The sequence below is a fragment of the Mustela lutreola genome, chromosome 1 (assembly GCF_030435805.1).
Source record: "Mustela lutreola isolate mMusLut2 chromosome 1, mMusLut2.pri, whole genome shotgun sequence".
Classification (NCBI taxonomy): Eukaryota; Metazoa; Chordata; class Mammalia; order Carnivora; family Mustelidae; genus Mustela; species Mustela lutreola.
The window spans coordinates 270898509-270923001 of NC_081290.1; the positions used below are offsets into that span (position 1 = coordinate 270898509).

Here is a 24493-nt window from a genome sequence, read left to right on the forward strand (position 1 = left end):
GGAAGCAAGCCTCCCGTTGAGCAGAGAGCCCAAGGAGGGGCTCAATCCCAGGATCCTGAGATCATGACCTGAGCTGAAGGCAGAGGCTTAACCCACTGAGCCACCCAGGTGCCCCAACTCTTCTCATCTTTTAGGGTCCCTATCTAGATAGCCACCCTCAAGGCACTGTTCAGTGTTCCCCCTGGTATTTCCTTTCATGACATTATCTCTGTGTGCCACCGTGTGTGTGCGTCTGTGTGTGTCTGTGTGTGTCTGTGTGTGTGATTGTTCTATGTCTAGTCTTCCCCCTTGAGATTATAAAGCCCACAAGGGAAAAGTGGAGACTTTTTAATTTCCCACTGTGTGCAACTCCTGTCACATAGTAGGTATTTAATTAATGTTCAGTGAAAGGATGAACGAATGACTTTAAGTAGCCCCTTGACAAAAGTATAATCCCATTAATGCTGTATCGGCCACCCGGGAAGTCCTGGATTCTTCCACTTCCTCTGTCTCTGCACTGGTTTCTTCATTTGCTCAGGATGACCATGCACCTGACCCCTGGCTACATCTGACCTTGACCCCACCTTTTCTCTAAACAATGCTGGCGGTGGCCCCTGAGGTGCTCCCTTGAGTGATACTCTACTCCAACTTGCTCTTGTCCCTTGAATAATGGTCCCTCCCAATGCAGGCAGGCATCCCCTCTTTTCCCCAGGAAAGAGAACTTTCCAGCTCTTTCCAGCTTGGCAATTCTCAATCCACAGTCCTAGGCAATATTTGAAAGCCACTGTGAGTGCATCTAAATTACCTTTGCAGTGAAGAGTCTTGGTCACTGGCCGTGTATCAGAGCCTGGACTTAGGGTTCAAGAACACCCCATTCAGCAACCCCTCTGCCTCTTACAAAATATCACTTATCTGAGTCTGTGTCTTCAGTGCCCAGCACAGAGCAGTGGGCTACTACATGCTGTATGTCATCATTATCGTTATATTGTTACCTCTTAGATCAGGATGTAGGTGCTAGAAAGCTGTGTGATTTCCCACTGCCGTCCTGGTTCCCCCGGAATTCCTGCAGCTACCCTGGATGAGGGGATTGCCTGTGATTTGTAATACAGAGCCACCGACACTTCCTCTGCCTGCTGACTTGGACGCCTCTGCCTGAATGGGGGGGGGTTCACCTTTCCCCTCCCAGCCTTGAGACCCTGAGGGTGCTCCTTTTGCCACCAGAGCACATCCCACTTGGCTTTTAAAGAAAAAAGGGGTTGCAGAGAAGTTTTGTTTGTTTTTTAGCTGGAAAAACCAGTTTCTCCTTGCTTGTCCCTGGCTTGAGTGCCCCCCCCCCCCCGCCCCGGGTTTCTGAAGCAGGATTCCTGCCAACACCCACTTGCCAAGGGGCGGTCCTGAAACACCAAGGAGGAGTGTTGGGAAACTGGAACGGAAAGCCTTGCTCCAGCCCAGGCCGCTTGCAAGACCACACTGACTGAAGGAAAACCGTCCGGGACCACTGGAGCACACGGTGGTCACCACTAGACTGGTTTCCTTAGCGACGCCTGGCTTCCAGCCCCGAGACCGACTTCCTCTCACCTCCCCCCAGAGAGGTGTCTGCCTCCATCTCTGGCTTGGGGAAGCTTCTGAGGTTCATGCCGAGGACCATCTGTGCAGGCTCACCTGCAGGAGGAAAAGGAGGGAAGAAGGGGGTGCAGTCCTTCAACACTCGCACCAAGAAAATGCCAAACAGCCTAAGTTTATCTGTAGCACCTCTCGTGGCTCTAGCCTTGCCAGGTGTCTGCCGGGGAAGGGAGACAGAACAGATGCTGGTCTTCCGAGCTTCTGGAATGGTGGGGCTTCTAATTGGCAGTAAAAAAAAAAAAAAAAGAAAGAAAAAGAAAGAAAGAAAGAAAAAAAGAAACTCTTGGTGGAAAATTACCACCACCAGCTCCATTAAGAGCAGAGCAAAGGAGAGAGGCTGACTCAGAGCCTCAGGTGACATTGTGTTTCGCCTCAGGGAGTGGGTGACTGTCAGAGATGCCAGTGGGACCTCCCAGGCACAGGGAGAAGAGGGCAGGAACACAGGTGGGTGGGTTTTCTTGCTTCATGCACGAGACAGGAGACTGAAACTAGTATGAAAAGTAGATTGTTGCAGGTCTAGGTCACAGAATCCTAACACCTTAAAGCAAGCGATCATTGGGTCCAAATTCATTTCACAGACGTGGACACAGAGGCCCAAACGCAAGTGACTTGCCCAAGGCCGCAGAGTGACACAGCCACGCTGGGATGTACGTTCTTGGCTCCTCCCCACAGTGCTCTAGGCGTGAGTGGGTTTTATATGCAGGGACAGAGCTTATTATGTAAGGCGGTTCAGTGGAAAGCCCTGTATCAAGTGATTAATGAACTCTTCCCTCTTCCGGACTCTTAGATGTTAGTTTTAGGCTCCCGTGGGCCATAGTCATAGTTACCCGTGAAACACAGTCTGTATACTTAGCTCTCTGTGGGATAGGACCAACTTCTACTTAATTATGAAACTAAAAATTCTGGTTGTCATTACAGTATAAGAAATATGTGCAGCATATAAAATAAGGAATTGCACACACACAGACTTGGAAAGCAAAGACATCTCATGGCTCTCTTCATGGATCATTTCTCTTTTATGAGAACTTTGGTTTTAATCAGCCCTGGCTAATTCCCTACTGACTATAAAATTCTGACCCTGCCCTCTGCCTGATGCCAGAGGCTCTGCCTCCAGAGGCTGGCCTGCGGCAGCCGCCAGGAAAACCTAGGGTGACAGGCCTCCAGGAGTCCCCTTGTTCCGGCCCACCTTCTAGAGTGCAGGAGAGCCACTGGCTGATGCACTGATCTTCCAGCGATAGGAGTATTTCTTTGGGGGGTGTTTGAGAAAGAAGTCTCTAGGTCCTGCCTGATTTTTCTTCTCAAGAATGAAGGCAGAGCCCCCAAGGGGCCAGAATCAAGGCCGGCATTCCCAGCACCTGTGTAGGACCTTGGATTCGGTGCTCAAGCAAAGCCACCAGGGGGCGTGAGAATGAAGACACACACACACACACACACACACACACACACACACATTCGCATGTGCACAGCCATGCACAGAGAGCCCTTCCTGATTCAGCTATTCTACTCACTCTTGGGGACATACCTTAGAGAAACTTGTACACGGGAGCAAAGGGACATGCATGAGAATGTTCCTAGCAGCCTTATGATAGAAAAAAACAAAGAAAGCTCTAAATGTATGTTACTGAGAGAATGGGACCGTGGCCTCTCTGTACCATAGAATAGGATACAGCGGCAAATACGTAAGTCAATAAATAAATAAACAAATGAGCTAGACCTACATAGGTCTGCAGGGGTCAAGCTCAAAATTTTCATGTGCAGCCCAAATAGTGAGATACAAGTTAAATAAAGTTTAAAACGCAAAGTACTCTTTGGCTGCTCAGGGTTTATGTAACCTGGAGGGAAGGGGTGAAGACATGTTTGGGGTGGGGAGAAACGTGACGCTCTCATGAGTGAAACCAAGGAGACTTCAATGGCATTCGTCAAGGTTTCTAAAACTCGGTAGCGGCTAATGACGAGTGTTTATCAAATTATTGTCTGTGCATCTGATGTGTCTCAAATACGAAGCAAAAAGAAAAAAAGAAAACACTGGGCCCCTGACCCCGCTGGAAATTATTTATTTACCACTGAGAGATTTTTGCTCCCAAGTGTGACACCAGACATATGACTACAATGTCTCATGCGTCTTTTTGTGCTTCAGTTCATGATTGAGAAACAAACACACACTTAGCACTGACAACAAGAAACACAGGCAGCAGAAACAGATCACAAGGACTAGGTCTCTCTTTTGGGGGTCTTTACCTCAGTTTGGCTTACACTGCAGCTTCCTCCCCTTCAGACTCCTCTACATCCCCAAGAAACTGCCCCCGGAGAGCCTCTTCTGCATCCTCCCCTCTCTACATAGTGTCCTTTGGAGTGATGGGTCCCTCAGCCCACGCCAAGGATCGTATCTCAAAGTGAAATGGACAGACCTGTGCGAGGCCTGGAGCAATGGGAACCTGGCAGATAAACGCTGATTTGATGTGGGCAGTGGAGCCACAGGTTAACGAGGGTGGGCATCCCCTTCACTGTATCTAGGAGAGAACCAGTTCACCTCGGCGGCCCCAGCCTGGTCTGTGGTGGGTTTTCCCTTTATTTTCACCTCGCTCCATGCCCTTTTTAGAAAATGCTCCCTGCGAAGTACAAGGTGTGCCTTTCAAAAATGATCGGTTGATTTCACCCAGACCCACTTACTCTAAGCTGGTAGTAAAATTGCTCAGGGATCTGGTATAAGGCACCCCGACGCGAAGATTCCTCGAGTCCGTTGATTTGGCAGCCTGATGTCTCTGGGCAGTTTAAAATTCACCAAGACAGAGCTCTGCTGGAAAACCACTATTGTTTATTACATTGATACGGAGGGCTGTGAATTGTCATCAGACGGCTGATGCTTTTACCATGGAGAACTCAGGGCAGACTGACCTTTATGCCACTTACAGTGTCTTTCTCTGTCTGGTCCTCCATCTATTCTCCACTCATTAACTCATTCAACAGATATTAATTGAGGGCCATCGGCTAGCTTTATTCTAGGTTCTTGGAACACCCCAGTGAAGACAACAGACAAAATCCCACACAAGACCTCCTTTGTTCCTGCGCTTGCCCACTAAGTGAGGTGGTGGTCGACACTGAGATATTCTGTGGTAGCACTTGACTCCTATCCAGGGCAACCTTGAGTCTGGATTCTGGAAAATGAAATCCTTAAGACACAAAGACATAGATGCCCATGATGGAAAGACCACAGTCTGTAGAGCTGATGTTTCTGGCTCCGTCTACCTCCAACACCCTTCAGTGTAACTGTGAGGCAGGTGCATAAATTTATAAGGAAGCAGAACTTGTGTTTCCTGACGGTAAGTCCAGAATCCAGACTTTTCTACACTGCAGTGATGGGTGTTAGAGAGAGGAGAGTACCAGTCAGGCCCCAGAGGAAATGCTTTGTTTTCTTGGGGCCATGCTGGCCAAAACCAGGAGGCCAGAGTGTGCAGGGAGTCTTAGCAACATGCCATAGGGAATCACCAACAAATGCTTTGCCTAAAAAAGTTAAAAAAAAAAAATGTTGGCAGGAGGTGACCAACCTTAAGGCGCAAATTCTCCAATTACCTGAAAACTTGCCAATTAAACAGGGATTCGATATTTTTTCTGTCTCTTGGGATGCTTTTCTTCTTCTGCACAGAAATGGAAAATCATGACCCAAGGTGATGAGGTGCCCGCTCCGATCCTCAGGCAGAGGCCAAGAGCGGCCTGACTCGTCACAGGCCTGAAGTAGGCCCTTACCGGTCACCTCACCCAGGGGTTCCCTTGCAGATGACAGGACTGGGTGACCTTGGAAAGCCCAGAGCTTGGGTGTCAGTAGTGAGGAGCCCAAATGCAGAATCTATAGTTCTGTAAGTGCCTGGGATGGTTCTGGTCTCTTCCAGTCACCATCAACTGCCATCTTGATGCTTAAAGGTGACCTGCTGGGGGCTGTGCTTTGTTTCTAGCAGAGAGCGCCTCCGGTGTTGGAGCTCTCTTTCATCTGCCATGTCATTCACAGAGACAGAGCTGCCGTGTCATTTGTCCCATCTGACAGACGGCCAACAACAGAACCCATGAACCCTGGTTCCTGGGCAAACGGTATACCCAACAGCGAGACTCAGTGTCTAAGTGACCACGTGGACAGCTGTTTGGAATAAGAAGGTAGGAATTTGAAGCCAAGTTGCTGGTTACTTACTGATGACAGTGGCAGGCCCTGAAAATTGAGGAAAGGGGACACATTCATGCAAGACTTTTTTTTTTTTCCTATTTCAAGTTTCCTTCTTCGGCCACTTGTAGGCAGCCAGATAGAACAGCCTAAATCAACACGAGCCTCCTGTTCCTCCTGCAGTGGCTGGAACGCTGAGAAAGATGAATCTGTCTCAGAGGGTCACTTTGGTGATGCTGGTGGGCGTGACAACAAGCGCCTCGCGACAAACAGGGGAATTCCACCCACACCTGGTCAAGGAAGATCTCCCCGAAGATAACAGAAACGGACTTTGAGTTAAAACGACAGAGTTTGTCAATAAAAAGCACAAAATCCAGTCCAAAAACGGGATCTGAAGAGCACAAAGGAAAAATATTAAGAATTAAAATGATTAAATTAAAAAGAAAACAAAACTAGAGGCCTCCCAAGTTTCACACTGACAGTTGAGATGTCCAGCCTCGGAACCAGCTGCCTCAGGGTATTGGGAGTCCCGACAAGGACTGGGGAAACCTGTCTGGAATGTTGTAGAAGGGATTTCTCCCAGGGCCGTGCTCCCACCTCTGCATCAAAACCGCACGGAGCTTGGTAAAAATGCAGGTGCCGGGGTCATGGCCAGGAATACTGATCTGGAGTGTCAGGGGGCAGGTCCGGGGAATCTGCTGGTGATTCTTCACACACTAGGGTTCTAGAACCACTGGGTGACAGTCGTGGGTCAGGGGCACGATGTCATGCTGGCTATTTCATCCCACCCTTTCCCGTTCCCAATCCCTAACTCCACGAGTTGATCCAGGATGCTTTATGTCCTCCACCATTTTTGAAATGCTCGTTTTTAAAGAGCCACGTTCTCTGCACTCATTCTTCTTCACATTATGCGTTCTCTGCATCGGGCCTGAGTCCACCTGCCAAAACTGCATGTGGTCTGTATTTGACAAGTGTCTCTGCAATAGCACAGAGGAGCACCATACCTTCCTCAGTGCCACCCCAATGCCCCGTTTCCACACACCGCCCCACCCCACCCTGCTCATGTTTTGGAAAGACGAGTGCACAAGGAGAGGCACGGGGTCCCAGCCTTTGCAAACACATCTGTCTCCTGGGTGTCGGAATGAGGATGGGGCACAAAGAGGACGTTGCAGAGGACAGCAGGGCTGGAGGGGCGGGGCGGGGCCTGGAAGGGGAGGAGCCCGGGCGGCTGCCTACAGATGCAGTTGGTGCCACATGGCGATCTGCCGGCGAGGGTTCTTGAGCATCTCCTCCCAGTGGCTGCGCTCAGAGCCCGAGGCGTGCAGGCCCAGGCTGCAGTGGCCAAGGGCACAACTCTGCCCCTCTTCATCCTGGCTCAGCACCTCCAGCTCCACGCTGGAGGCCTGCAGCAGCTCGTCGGGCAGCTCAAACATGATCATCTCGTTCCATACGGGGTTGATCTTGTGCTTGGCCCGTTTTGTCTGTTTCTTCTTCAGCTTCTGTGCCTGGTGCTTTAAGGTCACCTTGACGGAGACGTCTGGGGGAAAGAGAGATGGAAAGGTGAGTCTGTAGGGTGTGGATGGTCCAGGATAATGCTCTGATTGAGGGCTGGAGAGACAGGGTCCCTGGCTAAAGATGTACCCTGAGGCTCCCTCTCTCTGCACCCCCTCTGCCGGCATCACCCTCCTCACTGGGCCACGCATTCATTCAGCAATAATTAAATGCCCACTGTGAGGCACTAGACATAGAGTTACAGCAAAACTTCCTGCATCCGTAGAACTTAGGCTATAGTGTGGAAAACCCACAATAGTACAACACACCAAGGTGGTCACTGGGTAGCCCATGACTGGGTCAAGCTTGAACCACTACCTGCTATGAGCCCTTCCAAGGGTCTTTGTGTCCCACATCAACCCAGATTCCAGATAGTGCCTCTGATGTATCACAACTTGACCTTCAACTCAACCAGCAATACAAAGCCATCCCCACGTCTTCATCCCCTTGGTTCTCCCTCCCAGCATTTTTGTTGGTTATTAAGATAGAAAGTCTCCTGCTGATGGGTTGAGTTCTTCTCCTTGGTTGTTTTGTAAATGTTACCGGAGCAGCCCGGCTTCATGTGAAGGGTGAGAGCAGACTGCCTGGGCCCTTGTGCGTTCTGGGTCAATAGAGCTGTTCCCCCCCGCCTCCCCAACAGTAGCATGGGTCACAGGACAAGCCTGCATGGAGCCTCACTAGGCTCCGATGCCGAATTACGTTTTCATTAGTCAAGGTTCCCGAAGCTAATGGGAAAATAATTGTTCCTTGGTATTTATGGCGATAATTATCACCCCCATGCGGCTAGTTTGTTATTTCAGCAGATAGATTTGAGAGACAAAGTGTTGTGTCGTAATTGTCCTGACAGGAGCTGTTAAAAAAAAAAAAAAAAAAAAAGGAGCAGGAGACAAAGAATTGTCTGAAAGGGATGAGGAAAGGAGGCACGGAATTCTGGCCTGGCCTTCTGCTGGGGGATCTGGCGGCAAGACTAGCGCTTCTGATTTCATTTGCCCAAAACTGTTTGCTCAGAGTTTCTGAACACGGTGGTAATTCTTTTTTTGCATCCTGCTATAAATACCTGGTTATTTATATCCTGCTCTGAGCACTTGGCGTGGGGTCCAGGTATCATACTGTTAACCAGTGCTGCTTTCCTGCTCCGATAAGAGAGCCGGAATGTTGGAGAGAGGCTTACTTGGGTATATGGGGCACAGACGCCCTAAGCTTCAGGCCGTCTCAGCCCATGCACCCACACACCTTCTGCCAGCGCCCACACTCAGCTGGTGTGGGGGCGGCAGCTCGACAAAGACTGAGAGAAGAGAAGAGATTGGGGTTGGGTGCGGGGCACACAGGGATGGTGAGCTGAGACGGGACGACTGCCCCGCCTTCCCGATACCTGCCGGTGAGGTCACTACAGTCCCGTGTGGGAAATGGGCTGAGCTAAGTTTCCTCTCTACAGCCTGGGTACTATGCTCTGTGGCTTCCTTGGTCCGATCCTCTGCTTCCTCTGACCCATGGGTGAGACCAGTTCTCCGCATGTGCACCTGCAGGGTTGGGAGCTCCAGGTGGCTCGGACCCAGGCCCGATGAAGGGACGGGCCCGGGAGTATATGGAAATGAGTGTAAGGAAGGGAGTGTAGTCTCACTCACCCTTCCCCAGCAGTGCCTTGGATTGGTTAGAGTGGAGGTTCTTGGCCTTAATGAGTACAACCAGGAGGCGGTTGGCAGCCGGGAGATAGCTGATGGACAGAAGGACCTCCCCAGTTCCTGCAGACGGCTCCTGAAACAGAGAAGAAGATGAAGGAGGGGCTTCTCTTAGGGGTGGCTTCTGACCCATCAGCTAATGCGGAGGCTGGGTTCCCACTGGTCTTGTATCCACTAGGCATCCTAGAAACACTTCACCCACCAACGCTGCTTTCTTGCAGAAGGGAAGAGGGCACAGAGGAATGATATGGAGTGTGAGCTCCAATAAGAGGTTTACATTTGCCACAAAATGTGATTTTCCAAATATCATATATTCAAACCTGACATATCAAACAGAATGAAGAGACGCCACTTAGGACGTGGCCGGAACAGAGGGTCAGGACCCCTTTTCATTCTTCACCTTTCCCTCCCCCAAGTTCTTGGGGTATTTTTATAGAACACTAGGGTCTAGGGGACACAATTTGAGAACTATTGCATCGACCGGTCAGACTCCGGGGGGGCCGCGGAGAGGTGTGATTCATTACTCTGTTTGAGAAGATAATTCCTTCCAGCCCCTGTACGGCTGAGAGTCAATAACGTGATGACAGATGCTGAGTGCGGCCCTGCTCGGTCAACAGAATGGCCAACCGTGTCAACAAAAAAGCTAGGCACGCGATGGTAGAAAGGGCACCAGAGGCCATTGGCAATAAGTACACTCTGCGGGGGGGCAGATGCCTCTGCGAAGCGTCCAACACACTTTGCCTCCTTTGGTGGCTTTCCAGAGTGTCTCCACTGGAATTCCGACAAGCAATTGTTTGGAATTTCAACAAATCCACTGATAGACAAAAATGACCCAAAGAGTCCCCCCCCCACAGACCCAGGAGGCAGATGTCCGTCACAGTCCCAAGGCGGTGAAAGTGTGTACACCCTAGCCCCGGACCACAGAGGGCTGAGAAATCCTGCCTTCCAAGTGCTGTCTGCACTTTAACATGTGACTTCGCTTCCCCAGGCCTCCAGGGCCTCATCTGTAAAATGGGGATAATAATACATACATCCACCCAGTGAGCCTGGGGCCCACGTGAATCGCTGTGGAACTGTCTGCTCAGAAGATCACCATCGGTCATCGAGGAAGGACAATCCGCATTTTTCGAGATGATTAAGTGGGAATATTGTTTCTGGATGAATAGGAGCCAGTGTGGGCTTTGGGAGTGAGGCAGGATGAAGTTGGCCAGCCCTCTGCCCGGGTCACCCCTTTTCTCCAGGATGGGGGGATGTCTGCAACATGACCCCAAAGATTCAACTGGCCCTAAGTAACTAGTCACATGACGAAATGATTTGGGAGCTACCAGGGACTTTTGCAAGGACATGAATAATAGCCGTGAAGACTATTTAAACGCTTACTGTGTGCTAGGTGCAATTGTGTTATCGATCCCACTACGCTGGGGTTCTGCAAAGCCCTTCCCTAGCACGTAGCCTACAGCTAACATGCAATAAATGTTTGTGAGAAAGTAGGGGGAGACATCCTACTGAATCTTGACAATCACCTTGGCGACACTAACTTGTTCCCATTCTGAACACAAGGTCTTGACCCTCAGAGGGCACATGGCTGCCTGAGGTCTCCCGCAGCCCAAGGAAGGGAAGCAGCAAAGCGAAGCCTTAGTGGAGGTCTGGCCTGATGCCACAGCCCAAGTTCTAACCTGGAGCTTTCCCTGATGAAGAAGCTAGGCCCAGGGACCTGTCCAGGCACCCAGAGGGATGTGCCCAGCCTCCTGGCTCCAGACCACTTCTTGGAAGTCCTTGGTGGGCCTGGGCTATAGTCACAGGACAATCTGGGTTCCGTGTCCTGCTTCCTCGAAGCCAAGCGGGAGGATCCTGGGCATGTCAGCCTGTGAGGGGCTCGTCCCGGGTGACGCTACTGTTTGGCCAAGTGTCTTCCGGCGAGAACTGGGGCACAGAGGGCCCCCGGGTTAACCCATTCTGGCCTAGAGGAGAGAGGCCTCAGGGTTGTGGCCACGGAGGGCTCCACCTACCTTGTTCACCTCAGCCCACAACCCCAAGCTGAGGCCAGGGCCACCCCCTTGAATGACTGCTGTGCCCCCAGCTCCTGGCACAGGGCCTGGCACATGCTGGAAATTGGGCAAGGTGTTCCCAGGATGAAGGGATGCGTTTTGCTCTCCTAGGGGGAGTGACAGCAGGTCTGAGCCTTCTGGCTGGAAGTCCCCGAAGCCCTGGGGAGGCCCTCCCCCTCCAGAGAAAGCTGGTTTGGCAGCTGAATGGACCACAAGTGTCCGATGTTCTTCCCAGCCCCCGCTCCCCCACCCCGGGGCTGTGATTCCGCTCGGGTCCCAAATCGCGCAGTCATTAGGGAGCCTGCTGCAGATCAGCCTGGCTGCAGCGGAGAGTAGCTATCAGTTTTTATCGAGTGTCTGTGGCTGGGAAGAAAGAAAAATAAGGCGAGAAAGAGATGACAGCCTAAAGGGGGGCCGGCGGGGAGTGACAGTGTCCGTCAGGAGAGGTCCCCTCGGAGGGGGCCTCGTAGGCGGTGACCAGAGGGCAGCACCGGACTGAGTGAGCTAGACCCAGCTGGCCGGAAGGTCGAGCTGGCGCTGTCCCAGCTGGGTGACCCCAGGCCCCACCCCTGTAAATGAGTCACAGTGTCGTTCCTGCCTAGCTGCTCTAGGAAAGGACTGAAGTAAAATTCTAAGCACAGCAACAGACGAACAGAGAGTAAGTCCTCAAAAATGAATGCCCTTTGTAGTATTTTTATTACTCGAGCATAGCAGTCAGCAAACGTTTTCTGTAAAGGGCCGGGGAGTAAATACATGGGGTTTTGGAGGCTATGCAGTGCCCCCATAAGGCACTGATCCGCTGGTTGAGACCAGCCCCGGAAGGCTCCCGCTAGGCTGCACTGTGGCAGACCCCTGAAGGAGGCCTCGATCCTAAACGATCCTAAATGGTCCTGATTTAGGCCTTGATGGGCTAAATAACCACATACCATCCTACGGCCTTGACCTCTCTGACCCCTCACCGCCGGGCCTGTGAGGAATACCGGTTTGTTCTCCAAGAAACGCCGCCCTGAACAGCTCAGCCTCTCGGCAGACCCTTCTCTCCCTCTCTCAGCTCCCGCAGCAGCAGAGGGGTGCGGGGAACCAGGGCTAGGGGCCCCAGAACACTGGGCTCTAGGGCTGCCCCCAGCCCAGTCCGTCCTTCAAAGCCCAGCACAAACACCACTTCCCACCATGCCTTCTAGAACTCTCCATCAGAGCACTTCGGTTAGGTGTCTTAGGATTCAACCCATGTCCCATATCATCACTCGTCTGCTCCAATTTATCTCTCGGGTCTGTAAGCTCTAGGGATAAAGGCGTCCTATGTGGGACCTATCTCCCCAGCAGTGCCTGGCACATAGTAGGGACAAAGGGCATCCCTTCAGATGGGGTATTACTGTCAGCATTAGAATCCACACACTCATAACACATTTTCCACGATGGCAAGCAAGCTAGAAGCAAATCAGACGCCAGGAATTCCACAGCCTGGGCTGGGGTCTGCAGCAGCCCTCCACCCCGTCCACGACTCTCAACTTCCTTGCACGCACATACACACATGCACGCACGCGCGCCGGGAAGGTCTGTAAAGCTTGCTGCGTGAGCGCCGGCCCAGTCCCATCACCCCAAGCTCCACTAACGGGTTTCATCTTTCCTGGAAAGACATAACCCTACCTTAACTGAAGTCTTCAGCTCACCCCACTGGGCGGCCCCCAGAGGCCCAGATGCCCCATCCAGGCCCAGGCAGAGCTCCCCGAGCACGCTGTGGCGGGAGAAGCGGTCGCAGGTCCGCAAGGTCAGGCGCAGCGTGGCTGTGGGGAGCTCCTCCTCCGCCAGGGGGAGCACCAGGCCTTCCTCCCAGGTGGTGTGCAGCTGCCGCTTCTTCAGCGCTGTCTGGGCCTCCACTGTGCTGGTTCTGTTGGCCACACTGCCTTGGACGTAGCAGTCACAGCCTCCATCGTGGCCGCTGGTCACAGCTGCAGCCAAGGAGACAGCAACACAGTCGTGGGACTTCGCAAGAACTAGGGGAGGGGGGCGGCTCATGTTGGCTTAGAGTGGCCGTGTCCAGCTTCACGGTCATGACCCCAGGAGCACAGGAGCCCCCAGGTTGACCACCATGGCTTTGTGGAATTGCCCTAGAAACTGGAGCTCCCCCAATATAGCCCATGTCAGCTCATGCTGGTTCCCAGGAGAACAGGGACAGGATAGGGTCCTTCCCAGAGCCCTCCCCACCTCATGACCCTGATGTGTCCCCAAGATGCCAAGACCCATGCACGGCGATGACTTCTGTGCTCCAATCCTGTTCTTGTTTGTTCTGTACCTTCAATATTTACCACACAACCATTTGTGGCACACATCGCTTGGCCACTACCTCTGTTGTTTTCTCATTCTGAACTCTGGTGTTTTTAATGCTTCCCAAGATGGGCTTAATCCAGAAACTTGTACCCCTGGTGCTTTTATGGCTGGATACTCAATGATCACCTGAGAAAGGGTAGCTGACCTTTCCCAAAGAGATGGTGAAGGACTGAGGCCACATATCCTGCTAGTACTCTCCACCGGGCTCCAAGGGCACTGGGTTTAGTCCTGGCTTTAGCACCAATAGCGGGAGCCATCTCAGACAAGTCACCCGAGGTTGCTAGACCTCAGTTACCTAATCTGTTAAATGGGACTATTGTGAAAACCAAATGCACTCAAGGATAAGAAAAGGCTAAAAAATCTTGAAAGAGAATAATAAAGAAAAACACCCCCTAAAAACATAACATTTAATACAAAAGTCTAATTTCTCCTGCTCACAGCTCCCAACTCCCAGGAGCCATAGAATGGACTATTGTTAGCCCCAATTCTTTAGCAAAGCCTCAGCTTTGTTTGCTGATGGCAAAGTGAACAGTTGGGGTCGGAACACCAGGGACATCGTGACCCCCTTGGAAAGACCACCCAGTTCCTGGATTACAGAAACTTTGCTGCCCATTCAGAACACCCTTCATATCCAGCACAAAGCTCCATTCAATGTCAAAGGCACCTGTGACAGAGAGAGCTTGCTAGTCACCCAAACCCCCTTTCCTCTTTCTGCTGAGCACCCACTGAGCCACACTTCCCAGGCTCCTTGGCAGTCAGTGACCATGAGTTCCGGGAGTGAGCGGAAGGGATGCATGGTCTATGCAGGTCATGGCTTTTAAGGGGGAGGCTGTGCTCTCGCCTCCTCCTCCCTCTGCTTCCACCTGCTAGATACAGATGACAAGGAGACCTGAGAGGACTGAGGGGCCCTTGATGGAAGGAGCCCGGCCTCTGAATCACCACTTGGAGTAAAGATGTTTTCTAACCAGGATTCTCCACTTTGAATGTTCTATGGGAGGAGGGGAGAACCCCACACATTTCAGGGTCTGTTGGTTACAGGGTGCTCCCTCTGCCACAGGTGCTCCCATCCCTCCCGCCCAGCTCCTCCAGGGGAGATGGGCACATGGAAGCCCGTGGAAGTCCAAAAGAAGTAATACCTTCCAGACGAGTCACGAACAGTTCTGCCTTCTGCCGGTCATAGTCCACACGGTAGTGGAGTTTGGGGGCTTGGTTCCAGCTGGCGGCCTTCTCTGGGTTCCAGGTTTCCATGACACACACATCTTCAACCACACCTGTCAAGAGAGGGAAGGCCGTCACTGCCACCTATGTTAGGGTCCCGTTTTCCAGATCACAGCTTTCCCATCTGCCACGTACACCATGAATGCAAACTGAAAGCTCCATAGCTGGGGAGCCACATCGTGGTGGCCACACCAGGGTGACCCTGGTGGTCCCAGGATGACATTTTGAAGGACTGTCACCGCCCAGTGGGCAAGACACAGGCTTTGGTGTCGCACCTTGTTGCCCTGTAATAGTTATGTGACCCGGGACTTCTCAGTTTCCTCATCTTTACCATGGGAGTGATCATAGTTCCTCCTTCCTAAAGTTACTTGCACAAAATGAAATGAAGTGGGGAAAGTACTTGGCCCAGGACTCAGCCCCTGGTGAACTTTCGAGAAGGGAAACTGTCAGAGCGTGTGTGGTCCAGGCACCCTGCTTCAGGCAAACCAAGCTCAGGTCTCCAGCTCCGCCTCTCCTGGAGTCTCATCCTTGCTCCGTAGGTATTCATGGACAGAGATCAATGTGAGAGAAATGAGTCAGGAGGAGATGCCAGGGACAAGGTCAGGGGTTGTGGACGTGACTTCAGTGCAGGTGCAATAAATGCTTGTGGAACAAATGAATGACCACAGCTTTATTTCAGATGTTCCTAAACCCACCAAGATTGCTCACTCAGCATCCTTTGTACTGGAGCCAAACATCTGGAAGACTGCCATCACTCAAACACACTCCAAGAATTAGAGGTTCCAGCAGCTATAGCAGACGCCACTTGAGGCAGATAGGAATTTTAAAAATTTTGAATTTCAGAGCAAATTTAGAGAGTAGCTACTTGAAGGACCATTGAACTTCCTAAATGGCTCACTATGAGGTTCGTGCGAGTGGTGAACAATTCCCCTGATGTCTAAGTCAGGAATAGATTGTCCAGGCTGTGAGCAATGCATAAAGTAAGACCAACACTCACACAGGACCCATGTGGCTTCCGAGGGTCCCACACAGAGGAACACAGCAGGGTCAGGGACAGAAAGGGCCTGCCTGGCACCCAGAGCTCTCTGCTCTCAGACGACCTTAGCCTTCAATTTCAAAACCAAAACAAAGCCAGCATCACTTGGAAATGCGGAATGTATTCAGCTTCTAGAAGCAGGACGCTGAGCCCCACGGCGGGTGCTGGGGATCATCACGGGTGGGAGTAGGACATGTTCAGCTTCCCTGAGACAACATCCAATTGATCTGGCATCCCCCTCTGTGGCACACCCATGCCTGTGGTCAATATTTGCTGAAGAATTAATTCCTGGTAGCTTTCTGTAGGGCTGGTGTTTGGCTTCTTGGGGGAGAAAGAAAAAGAGGAATGATGACCAAGAGAAGATGAGCTAATGCTCTGAATTTTTCAAAGTTCCAGACTCTGACACCCTTTCCTGTTCTTCCTGGTGGAAAGCATCCAATCCTGGCTTCATCTGGGCTTTGAGAAATTAGGACTCCGACCATCCACCCTCAAGGCTCCTCATGCAAGCTCTTCCCCACCCTCCAAGTGTAAGCTCTGGAGTCCTCAATGGGTCTGTTTTCATCTATTTAAAATGTAGATCTCTCGGGGCTCCTGGGTGGCTCAGTCGGTTAAGCCTCTGCCTTCGGCTCTGGTCATGATCTCAAGGTCCTGGGATCAAGCCCCACATCAGGCTCTCTGCCCAGCAGGGAATCTTCTTCTTCTTCTTCCTCTGCCCCCCACTCCGCTCATGCTTTTTTCTCTCTGTCTCAAATAAATAAATTTTTAAAAATCTCTAAAATAAAAATAAAATGTAGGCTGGAGGCTAAAAGAGGAGCAGCTTCGTTCATGCCACAGGCACTATGTGAATTTGTTCTTGAAGAAATGCCGGACTAATCATTGTGGTCCTGGGTGGGTTTTGGAGGGGGCGCTATCCACCGGCCAGCACGAGATACAGCAGGACAGAAGATGCATAAAAATCGGGGTCCATGCCAGAACCAGTTCACTGATTCCTCTTCTGCCATCTCTGTCTCCAACCACACAAACGAAATCACCAAACCACACAACAACCATTCTCCTGGCTGTATTTCTTGCCTCCTTGTGAAAGCCTGCATGCTCCTTTGGTTTGGGGATGGTGTCTGCCTTGCACACCTGCCCCAGTGCCCAGCATAGCACCGTACCCCTGAAGGTGTTACATCTTGAAGTCCACACTGATGAGAAGGAGAAGAGGAAAACATAGTAACAAAGTGCTGTGATTATGTCCTTTGTGCCACTCCCTGGGCTGAGCACTTTACACGCATTATTTTATTTACACTTCACAACAGGCCTATGGGGCAGATGAAAGTGCAGTCCCATTTTATGTATGAGGAAACTGAAGCCCAGAGAGGTTAGCAACATGACCAAGGCCACCCAACGAGTACATGAGAATTGAACCCATGACTTTGAAAGCCTGTGATCTAATCACTAATCAGGACTTCTCTACAGACTTGAAAAGGATTCTCCATTGCCCGGTGGGAAGCTGGAGGCCCTGGAGGGAGGCACTGTAGCAACATATCTGGGGGAGTAAAGCACAGTGGTTCCAAGGCCCCGGGCCCACCTGCTTGCCCAGCGCCAAAAGCTACGGACTGATGCTGGGGCTGGGTTAGGCCCAGCATCTACAGGGACGCCGCTAGACCCGCCCCCCGGAGTGCCACCTGGCGGGGAACCAAGGGCAGGAGACCCCTACCGTTCTGAGGAAGGATGAACAGCTCCTCTGTGACCTGCCTCTTGAGGCGGCTGTCCTTCGGGGCCTGGGGGCTGGCAGGGACAGCAGACTCCTCCGTGGTCCTCAGAGTGTAGTCTGCATAGTTGATGACCTCCGGAGCTGTGACAGCTGGCCTGGGTCCGTAGATGTCTGGGAACTTGAGGAGGGCTCGGGGCTGCACGGGCTCCGTGGACTTTTTAACATTGAACTGCGAACACACATCACTCTGCTTAGTCCGCGAGAGGACCTCCCACCTGCGTGCCACCCACAGAAAGGAGACACTATGACCTAATCTGTCATGAGAGGCAGAGGGAGGCCTGTGGTCCCTTTCTGCTCCAAGGCGAGGCACCCCAGAAGTTGAAATGTCACCTCCAAACCCACCAGAATCCATGACATCATGAGAGGTGGCAGGGCGAGGTGAGATTTGGGCCCTGTTCAACCATCCGTCCTTCCCCTGACCCTTGTCCTCTGCTGAGCCCCCAGGGGTTATCCCCCTGGCCACTTGTCTCTGGTCACTTCCCACTCCCTCTTCCACCCAGTGGCTCAGAAGGGCCAGGGGTCCCACCACACTTTGAACAAAATCCAAACTTCTAGCAGTGAACTTCAAGCACTTGCCCCACCCAGGCCCACTCACCTTTCTGATGTCCCAGAATTCTCCCTTTGCACCCCTCCAGCCACTGACCGCCCTGCTTCTCAGATAGGTTGAACTCTTTCTGGGTCTGATTTCCTGGCCCCAACCCATCCCACAGAAACCACCCCCTCCCTACCTGCTATGAATTAAGTCCCTCCACCGTGCCCGTCCCCTCCCTTTCCCCACATCATGCTCTTGGCTGGATAGCCTTGAGCTCACCCTATATTGTTGTAGTCATAGGTTGGCCTGTTTGTGGCCAATCCTGTGTGAGCCCCATAAGCCCAAGGATCATGCATGTCTTGTCTTGCTCCTTCTGTGTCCCCAGTGTCGGCAGTGCCTGCTCACAAGGAGTATGCAATACAAAACTCTGGCTAGGGCTGCCATGTTCAGTTGCATGGCTTGTGCACTGCACAAAGGAGCCTAGATGAGGGGCAATGGGGGTCAAAATGCAGTCTGTGCACCACTTGCCCAGCTATGTGCCCTGAGGTGGGAGTTTAGTCCCCCTGGAGGAAAGGGCATCTTTTTCTTAACACAAAGGCCCGAGTGCTTGTGAAGCTTGAAGTCTGCAGGGCTGCCTCACACAGACAATTGGAATCTCCTATCCCTCCGTTAGGGACTGAGCTATCTTCTACCGGAGGGATTCAGACTTATATATACCAGGCAGCAAAATCAGAGATCTGCCCAGTCCCAGGGAAACTCAGGGACTGAGGGCCGGACATGGATCTCAAAATCCTAGCTGGGTACTCCACAATGTAGCCCTCAAGTTGGGGCAGGTACGGAGCCATGGCAGCATCCCCCAAGAAGCCTCCTGCCCCTCGCGCTGGCCCTCCTGTCTCTCCCCGCTCTGTGGCTGCTGGAGAGGCCAGTAAGGGGTCAAGGCTGCACTCTCCAGTGACAGGAGTGACCAGGGACTGGGGCGTGGGGGGGCAGTCCTGCAGAAGGTCAGCGCTGACAAGTTCACACACACTATTTCAAAGCGTGTGTTCACAGTGTTTGCACACTCTGCATTCCACTACCCTGGGACAAATCCTGGACATTCTGCCTTCACTGACACTCTGTCCCGGACCATTCTCAAGGGATGCTAGACCTTGGGGACAAGGGATTCATAACTGTCTGTATAACAGATGAGGAGAGCACCAGGGCTCCCAGGGGCCAGAGACAGGAGCTGGTGTCTCCTCGCCACCGTGCGGGTCATGGTGGTCCTTTCTCTCCCAACTCCCTAAGGGACTTAGAGGGGAAAAAACACTTTATTCCTCTCTCGGAAACACTGCCCAGTGGACCACAGTACAACCAAACGAGGGCACCGTGATCCCGATCTCTGACTGTGCCTGCCACCGTCGGGCTCGAAAAGCATTTCTGACCTCAGTGGAATGAAGCTGCCCACGAGCAGACAGTGGGGGTGGTGGCAGGATTATACCTAGACCAGCCTGGCCACAGAGCCCTCTGTCACTGTGGCCCCGGATCCCCTCCCTGCCTTCAAGTCTTTGCCAGGCCCAACACTCACCCATCAGAAACGTGTGTCACCGTTACACGTCATGACGAGTCCCCCACAGAGACACCCGTATGATCTGCAAAATTGGGTCCCCCTTACACCCTCACCCCACTGACCGTGTCACTGGGCATCAAGGGGCCTGGCTCCTGGTGCTGACCCGACCTCCAGAGCCGAGCAGCTCTTGGCAGGTCATTTCACCTCTCTGAGGTGTCCCCTCAAAGGACAGGTGATTTCGAGGCTGGTGCTACTCCTACATTCTGACCTCCGAGGATGTAGGAGACACAGCTCTTTATTGGCAGGAACAGGTGATCTGGGGAGCTGGTCACTCACTGGAGAGTAAATAACAGGTGTATTTGGCCTTTGGGGACAGCAGTTCCAGAAGTGGGGGCGGCAGGCAGTCTGTGTAGGTGGCGGTGGAGGGGAGCGGGTGGGAGCTGACGGTGCACGCACAGGGCAAGCAGGGGTCCGGGAGGCCAGGGAGGGCATTAGGGAGGAGCCAGGGCGTGAGCTAGACTTGAAGGAGGGGCGGATTGGAAAGCAGGGTGGCCAGTGGAGAAGGGACAGGGTGGGGGGGTCTGCCCTCCTGACTAGGGCAATGACTGAAGTCCCCACATCTTTTTATCCTCGTGGTGCCCACCTCCAACATTTCATCCAAGTCTGAGTTATCCTTATTATACTATCGTACAGCAAGGAAAAGGGCTTGAGGAAGTTCAAGGTCATAGCATTGACAAGTGGTATATACTTCAGCCTCCAGATATTTTGACACCAAATTTGCGTCACTTCCACTGCCCTGCAGCTGCTTCTCTAAAAAAAAAAAAAAAAAAAAAAAAAGTCCATGTCTGTCTTGGATGCTGGATGCTGAGCAGCGACAGCCTCTGCTGCTCCCTCCCATTCCTCAGCACAAAGGCGCTCGGCTTCCCCCTGGCTGCTGGGCACCCAGCCCCTTCTTGGAACCACCCTGTCGTCACTTGTTGGGTCCGGAACTAAGGTTGTTTGGCTGGTTTGGGGGATACTTTTGTAGTTTCATATTTGATTTCATCCCAGTTCAATCGCTTCAGAAGAGGGTTATGTTGATGGATTTCCAGCTGGATCAGATTTGGCTCGTTCTGCATTTTTCATGGCAAAATAATCATTGGGCTCAATTCTGAGTGAGGTTCGCTCTGCGTTGCCTCAAGTCTCTGCAAGGCCTGGGTCCTCCCTACTCACCGGGTCTTCATTTGTGTGCCCCTGACATGCTCAGGAGCCTGTGATAAGAGCTTAAAATGCAGCCCCAGGGCACATAGTTGGGGTTTTCTTGGGTGTCCACCAATATCCATCCTCTCCACGCTGCCTTTCCTCCAGATTGCCAGGTTTTCTGAGTCCCACCACAGGCCCAGCAGTGGGGTGGTGGCGGGTGGGGACCTGTTTAGCCTAATCCTATCAGGTCTTGGGTGCTGTTCCCGCTACAGGAGTTGATGCCTGTCCTGGAAAGCCAACCCAGACAGAATGGGAGGACTTGCATTTCACAATGGTAGAAGAGATCCTCTCCCCGGCCGGACAGGAAGCCTGTGGCCCTGTCTGGCGACTACGAGATGAGCCAGTCTTAGGACAAAGTTGACATGGTGGACAGCAGGGTGGAGAGAAAAAAGTTAACTCTCAAAAAAAAAAAAAAAGGAAACTCTCTGGGGACAGTGTCCTCAAGCCACTGAACCAGCCAAGCCTGGTGTCCCACCTCTGTACCGGTGGTCACACAAGCAATATTGTTCTTCTTGTTTATTCGAGTTGGGATCGGGGTCTTTGGGATTTGCAGCCAGGAGCCTCCAGAACTGAGGCACCTTGCCTTGTTCTTGAACATCCCAGGACACCACTGCCTCTGGTAAGATGCCATTCACGCTTCTTGAATGTCTCGGCATCCAGTTGATGTAAGATCCCGTGTGGCGAGGGCTCCCCAAAGAGGAGAATGATCAATGGGCCTTCACTGGGCTGAGAGCAGAGTCTGATGGCTGCTACCGGACTCTCTGCAAGTAGGAAAAGCAGCGGCTGATTGCCTCTCCTGTCCTCTCGTCCAACCTTATTTACTGCCTTTCAAAAGCCTGGTTCCGCCTCATCTTTCAAGGACATCTATGTTTCCTCTTTGAACAGCTGGAACTTCAGTGCCCGAGAAGCAGAAAAGAGGTTTGGGAGTGAGGGAGGGGGGTGAGTGGGGGGCAAGCTAGAATGGCCGGGAGGAGGGAGGCTCCATGGAGGGAGCAGACCCCCAGAGAAGGGCCCATGTTAGAGCCTAACCCTGCAAGGCATGAGGGACAGGATTTGGAAGTGCGGATCCTCCCCCCACTGTCCCTTAAACTCAGGGTGGAAATATGGGCACCAACTGAATCACGGAGTGTTTCCGGGGACACAGACGTTCAACAATGAGGGAAACGCCCACCTGTGCTGGCATGACCGGTACGGAGCCAGGAGGCCCCTCTGATGGGTCTCTGCATATTGTCCTGGCCTCGCCTGTCTCCGGGGCCTCGGGCGGACCCCTTGCTCCTGCCTGGCGTGGACTCTGAGCTCATGTCCACGCTCATGTCCATCCCACTCCCCTCTTGCCACCTGTCGTGGGCCTCTCAGTGGCAGCTGAGGCGCGTGAGACACCCAGGGGCACTCTGGACCCACCCAAGGACAACCCTGATTTGCCAAGACTTAACACTCCATGGATTAGGGGGCCAGGTTGGGCAGGGGGGCTTGACGGTAGGGAGCTGGAAGCCAGACCTGAGTTCTTCCCCTCTCCACCTGCCTACCCCTCCCAAAAGTATCTCCAGTCACCTCCAGTCATCTCCAGTATTTCCCAGTACCTCTCCCAAAAGTATCTCCAGTCACCTCTTGGAAGATGCCACCTCCGACAATCGCCCCGATGCCAGGGGGTGGCCTGGCTCCGTGACGCCCCCTGTGTGTGGCCCCCTCCCCCTCCCTCCTGTGTCCCTTCATACTTCCTGCTGAAGACCTGGACGGAGGCCTCCAGGCAGGCTGAGCTCTCCCTCATCCAGGCTAAGACAGATGGTGGGGGGAGGGAGGGGTTAGCCTTCATTTAATGAACAAATATTTATTGAGCCCTGCTACAGGCCAGGTCCTATGCTAAGTGTCAGGAACAGAAGTGAACAAGACAGATGCTGTCCTTCCCTTATGGGGCCTGCATGGGAAAAATAGAAATTAATTATGCAGCTAATGATCTGTAAACAAACGCTTAACCTTACCAGAGACGTCAGGCAACCCCTTTCGCGACATGATTAATTTTTTTCACCTCACGGCTGTTTATTACATTGGGCTTTTGAGCTAGGGCGTCTGTCTTCGAGCATCGCAGCACCCAGGAAGGTACGGGTGGGCGAAGCAGACTCCGGGTGGGAAAGGGGACAGATGGCTTCTTCCCTTTCACTTGAATTTAAAAAAGGAGAGGACAGAGGGGACAGAGTCGGACACAGGGCATTTGGAGCATGTCAAACACAGGCCACTGTGGCTAGTGTCTGCAGCCAAGCAGAGCAAAGCGCCCCCCCCCCTTCAGCGGTGCTAGAAGAAGGAACCTGCCAGCTTCCGTCCCTCTGGTCCCTGATGCTGGTAATGATGCACACTGACATGGAACCCAGAGTTGGAAATGGAGCCTGGGGGTCAGGTGCTCAAGCTTTGGAACAAGACAGTGCAACTGGAGCCCACATTCTGCCAATTACTTGCTATATGATCCTGGGTCTGATTCATGAACCTCTCTGTGTCCCCAGTTTCTTCATTTGTAAAATGGGGTTGCTGACACCACCACACCAATTTCCTGGGGTTGGATGGAGGATTAACTAAGTTAACTGGGCTAAAGCTTTCAGCACAGAGATAAGCATTACAACCCCTCAACAAATGTTAGAAATACCTGGTTGACCTTGAGGTCTAGACTAGTGCATTGTGAAGTAGGGCTCATGCACTGGGGTCTGACCATGAACTCTTTTGTGATGAGAAGAGTAGATGTTAAAATGAAACAAAACAGGTTCTTCTCCCCCCAGATGGTGTGAGACGCTCCTGTGTAGACCAAGCTGTGGTCCAACAGGCAGGTGGCCTGACAGGGGCCTCCCGGGCCCCTCACCTCCAAGTGTGGGCTGGACCTCTTGACTTGCTTCTGGTGAAGAGAGTATGGGATGAGATACCACAAGGGAGATGAGCTTGCAAGAGAATTAGATTTCATCTGGTCTGCTCCCTCTGACAAGCAGGCTGTGATGTTGAGAGCTGCCCGGGGAGCCTGGGGAGCCCTGGCTGGCAACAGGGGCAGAAGAGCCCATGAGGAATGGAATCCTGCCAACAAGTAGATCCTGACCCAGTCAGACCTGGAGATGACCACAGCTCTGGACGACCCGACTATGTCAGGATCAGATTTCTGACCCTCAGGCACTGCGACTTATTTTAAGCCACTAATTTGCTGGATGATTTGTTAGGCGGCACTAGATAACTAATACATCGGTTTGGGAAGAATTTTCCAAGAAGGCATAAAAAATAGAGCAACTACCACACACCCACTAGAATGGCTAAAATGAAACAGAGTAATAACACCAAGGATGGACAAGGATGGGAGACAATGGGAACATTCACACATTGCTCAGAAGGGAGAACAGGAAACCTCTTTGGACGACTGGGAGTTTCAGACACAGTAAACTCCTATCTGCTCTGTGGCCCAAGAAATGTTCTCCTGCGTATTCATTCAAGGGCGATAAAAATATATGTTTACACAAAGACTTAGCCATGAATACTGGCAGTAAATTTACTCGTCCTGGCCCCACACTGACATCAGCCCACATGTCCATCAACACGAAAATGGATAAGTAAATTGTGGCCTGTTTTCATGATGGAATACTCTTCAAAAATAAAAAGAAATGAATTCTGTGTACGCTCAACAACAGAGAAAAATCACCAAAATGTGCTGAAGGAAAGAAGGCACCATACATAAGAATACATACCACATCATTCAATTTCTATCCCTAGTGTTTAACTCAGGAGACACTTGGCAATGTCTGGAGACATTTTTGCTTGTTATAACGGGCAGGTGGAG

General features: G+C 52.1%; 1 protein-coding gene across 1 annotated transcript in view; it reads right to left on the reverse strand.

Annotated features, from left to right (window-relative positions):
- Positions 1-3640: 3640 nt before the first annotated feature.
- SYT13 (synaptotagmin 13) overlaps positions 3641-24493 on the reverse strand; it is a 42212-nt gene continuing 21359 nt past the window's right edge. The window contains exons 2-6 of the mRNA XM_059140543.1: positions 17315-17540; positions 14495-14629; positions 12678-12979; positions 8929-9058; positions 3641-7289 (exon numbers count right to left, since the gene is read on the reverse strand). Coding sequence (XP_058996526.1) covers positions 6985-7289; positions 8929-9058; positions 12678-12979; positions 14495-14629; positions 17315-17540 — 1098 coding nt within the window. The 3' untranslated portion in view covers positions 3641-6984. The remainder of the gene's footprint in view (positions 7290-8928; positions 9059-12677; positions 12980-14494; positions 14630-17314; positions 17541-24493) is intronic.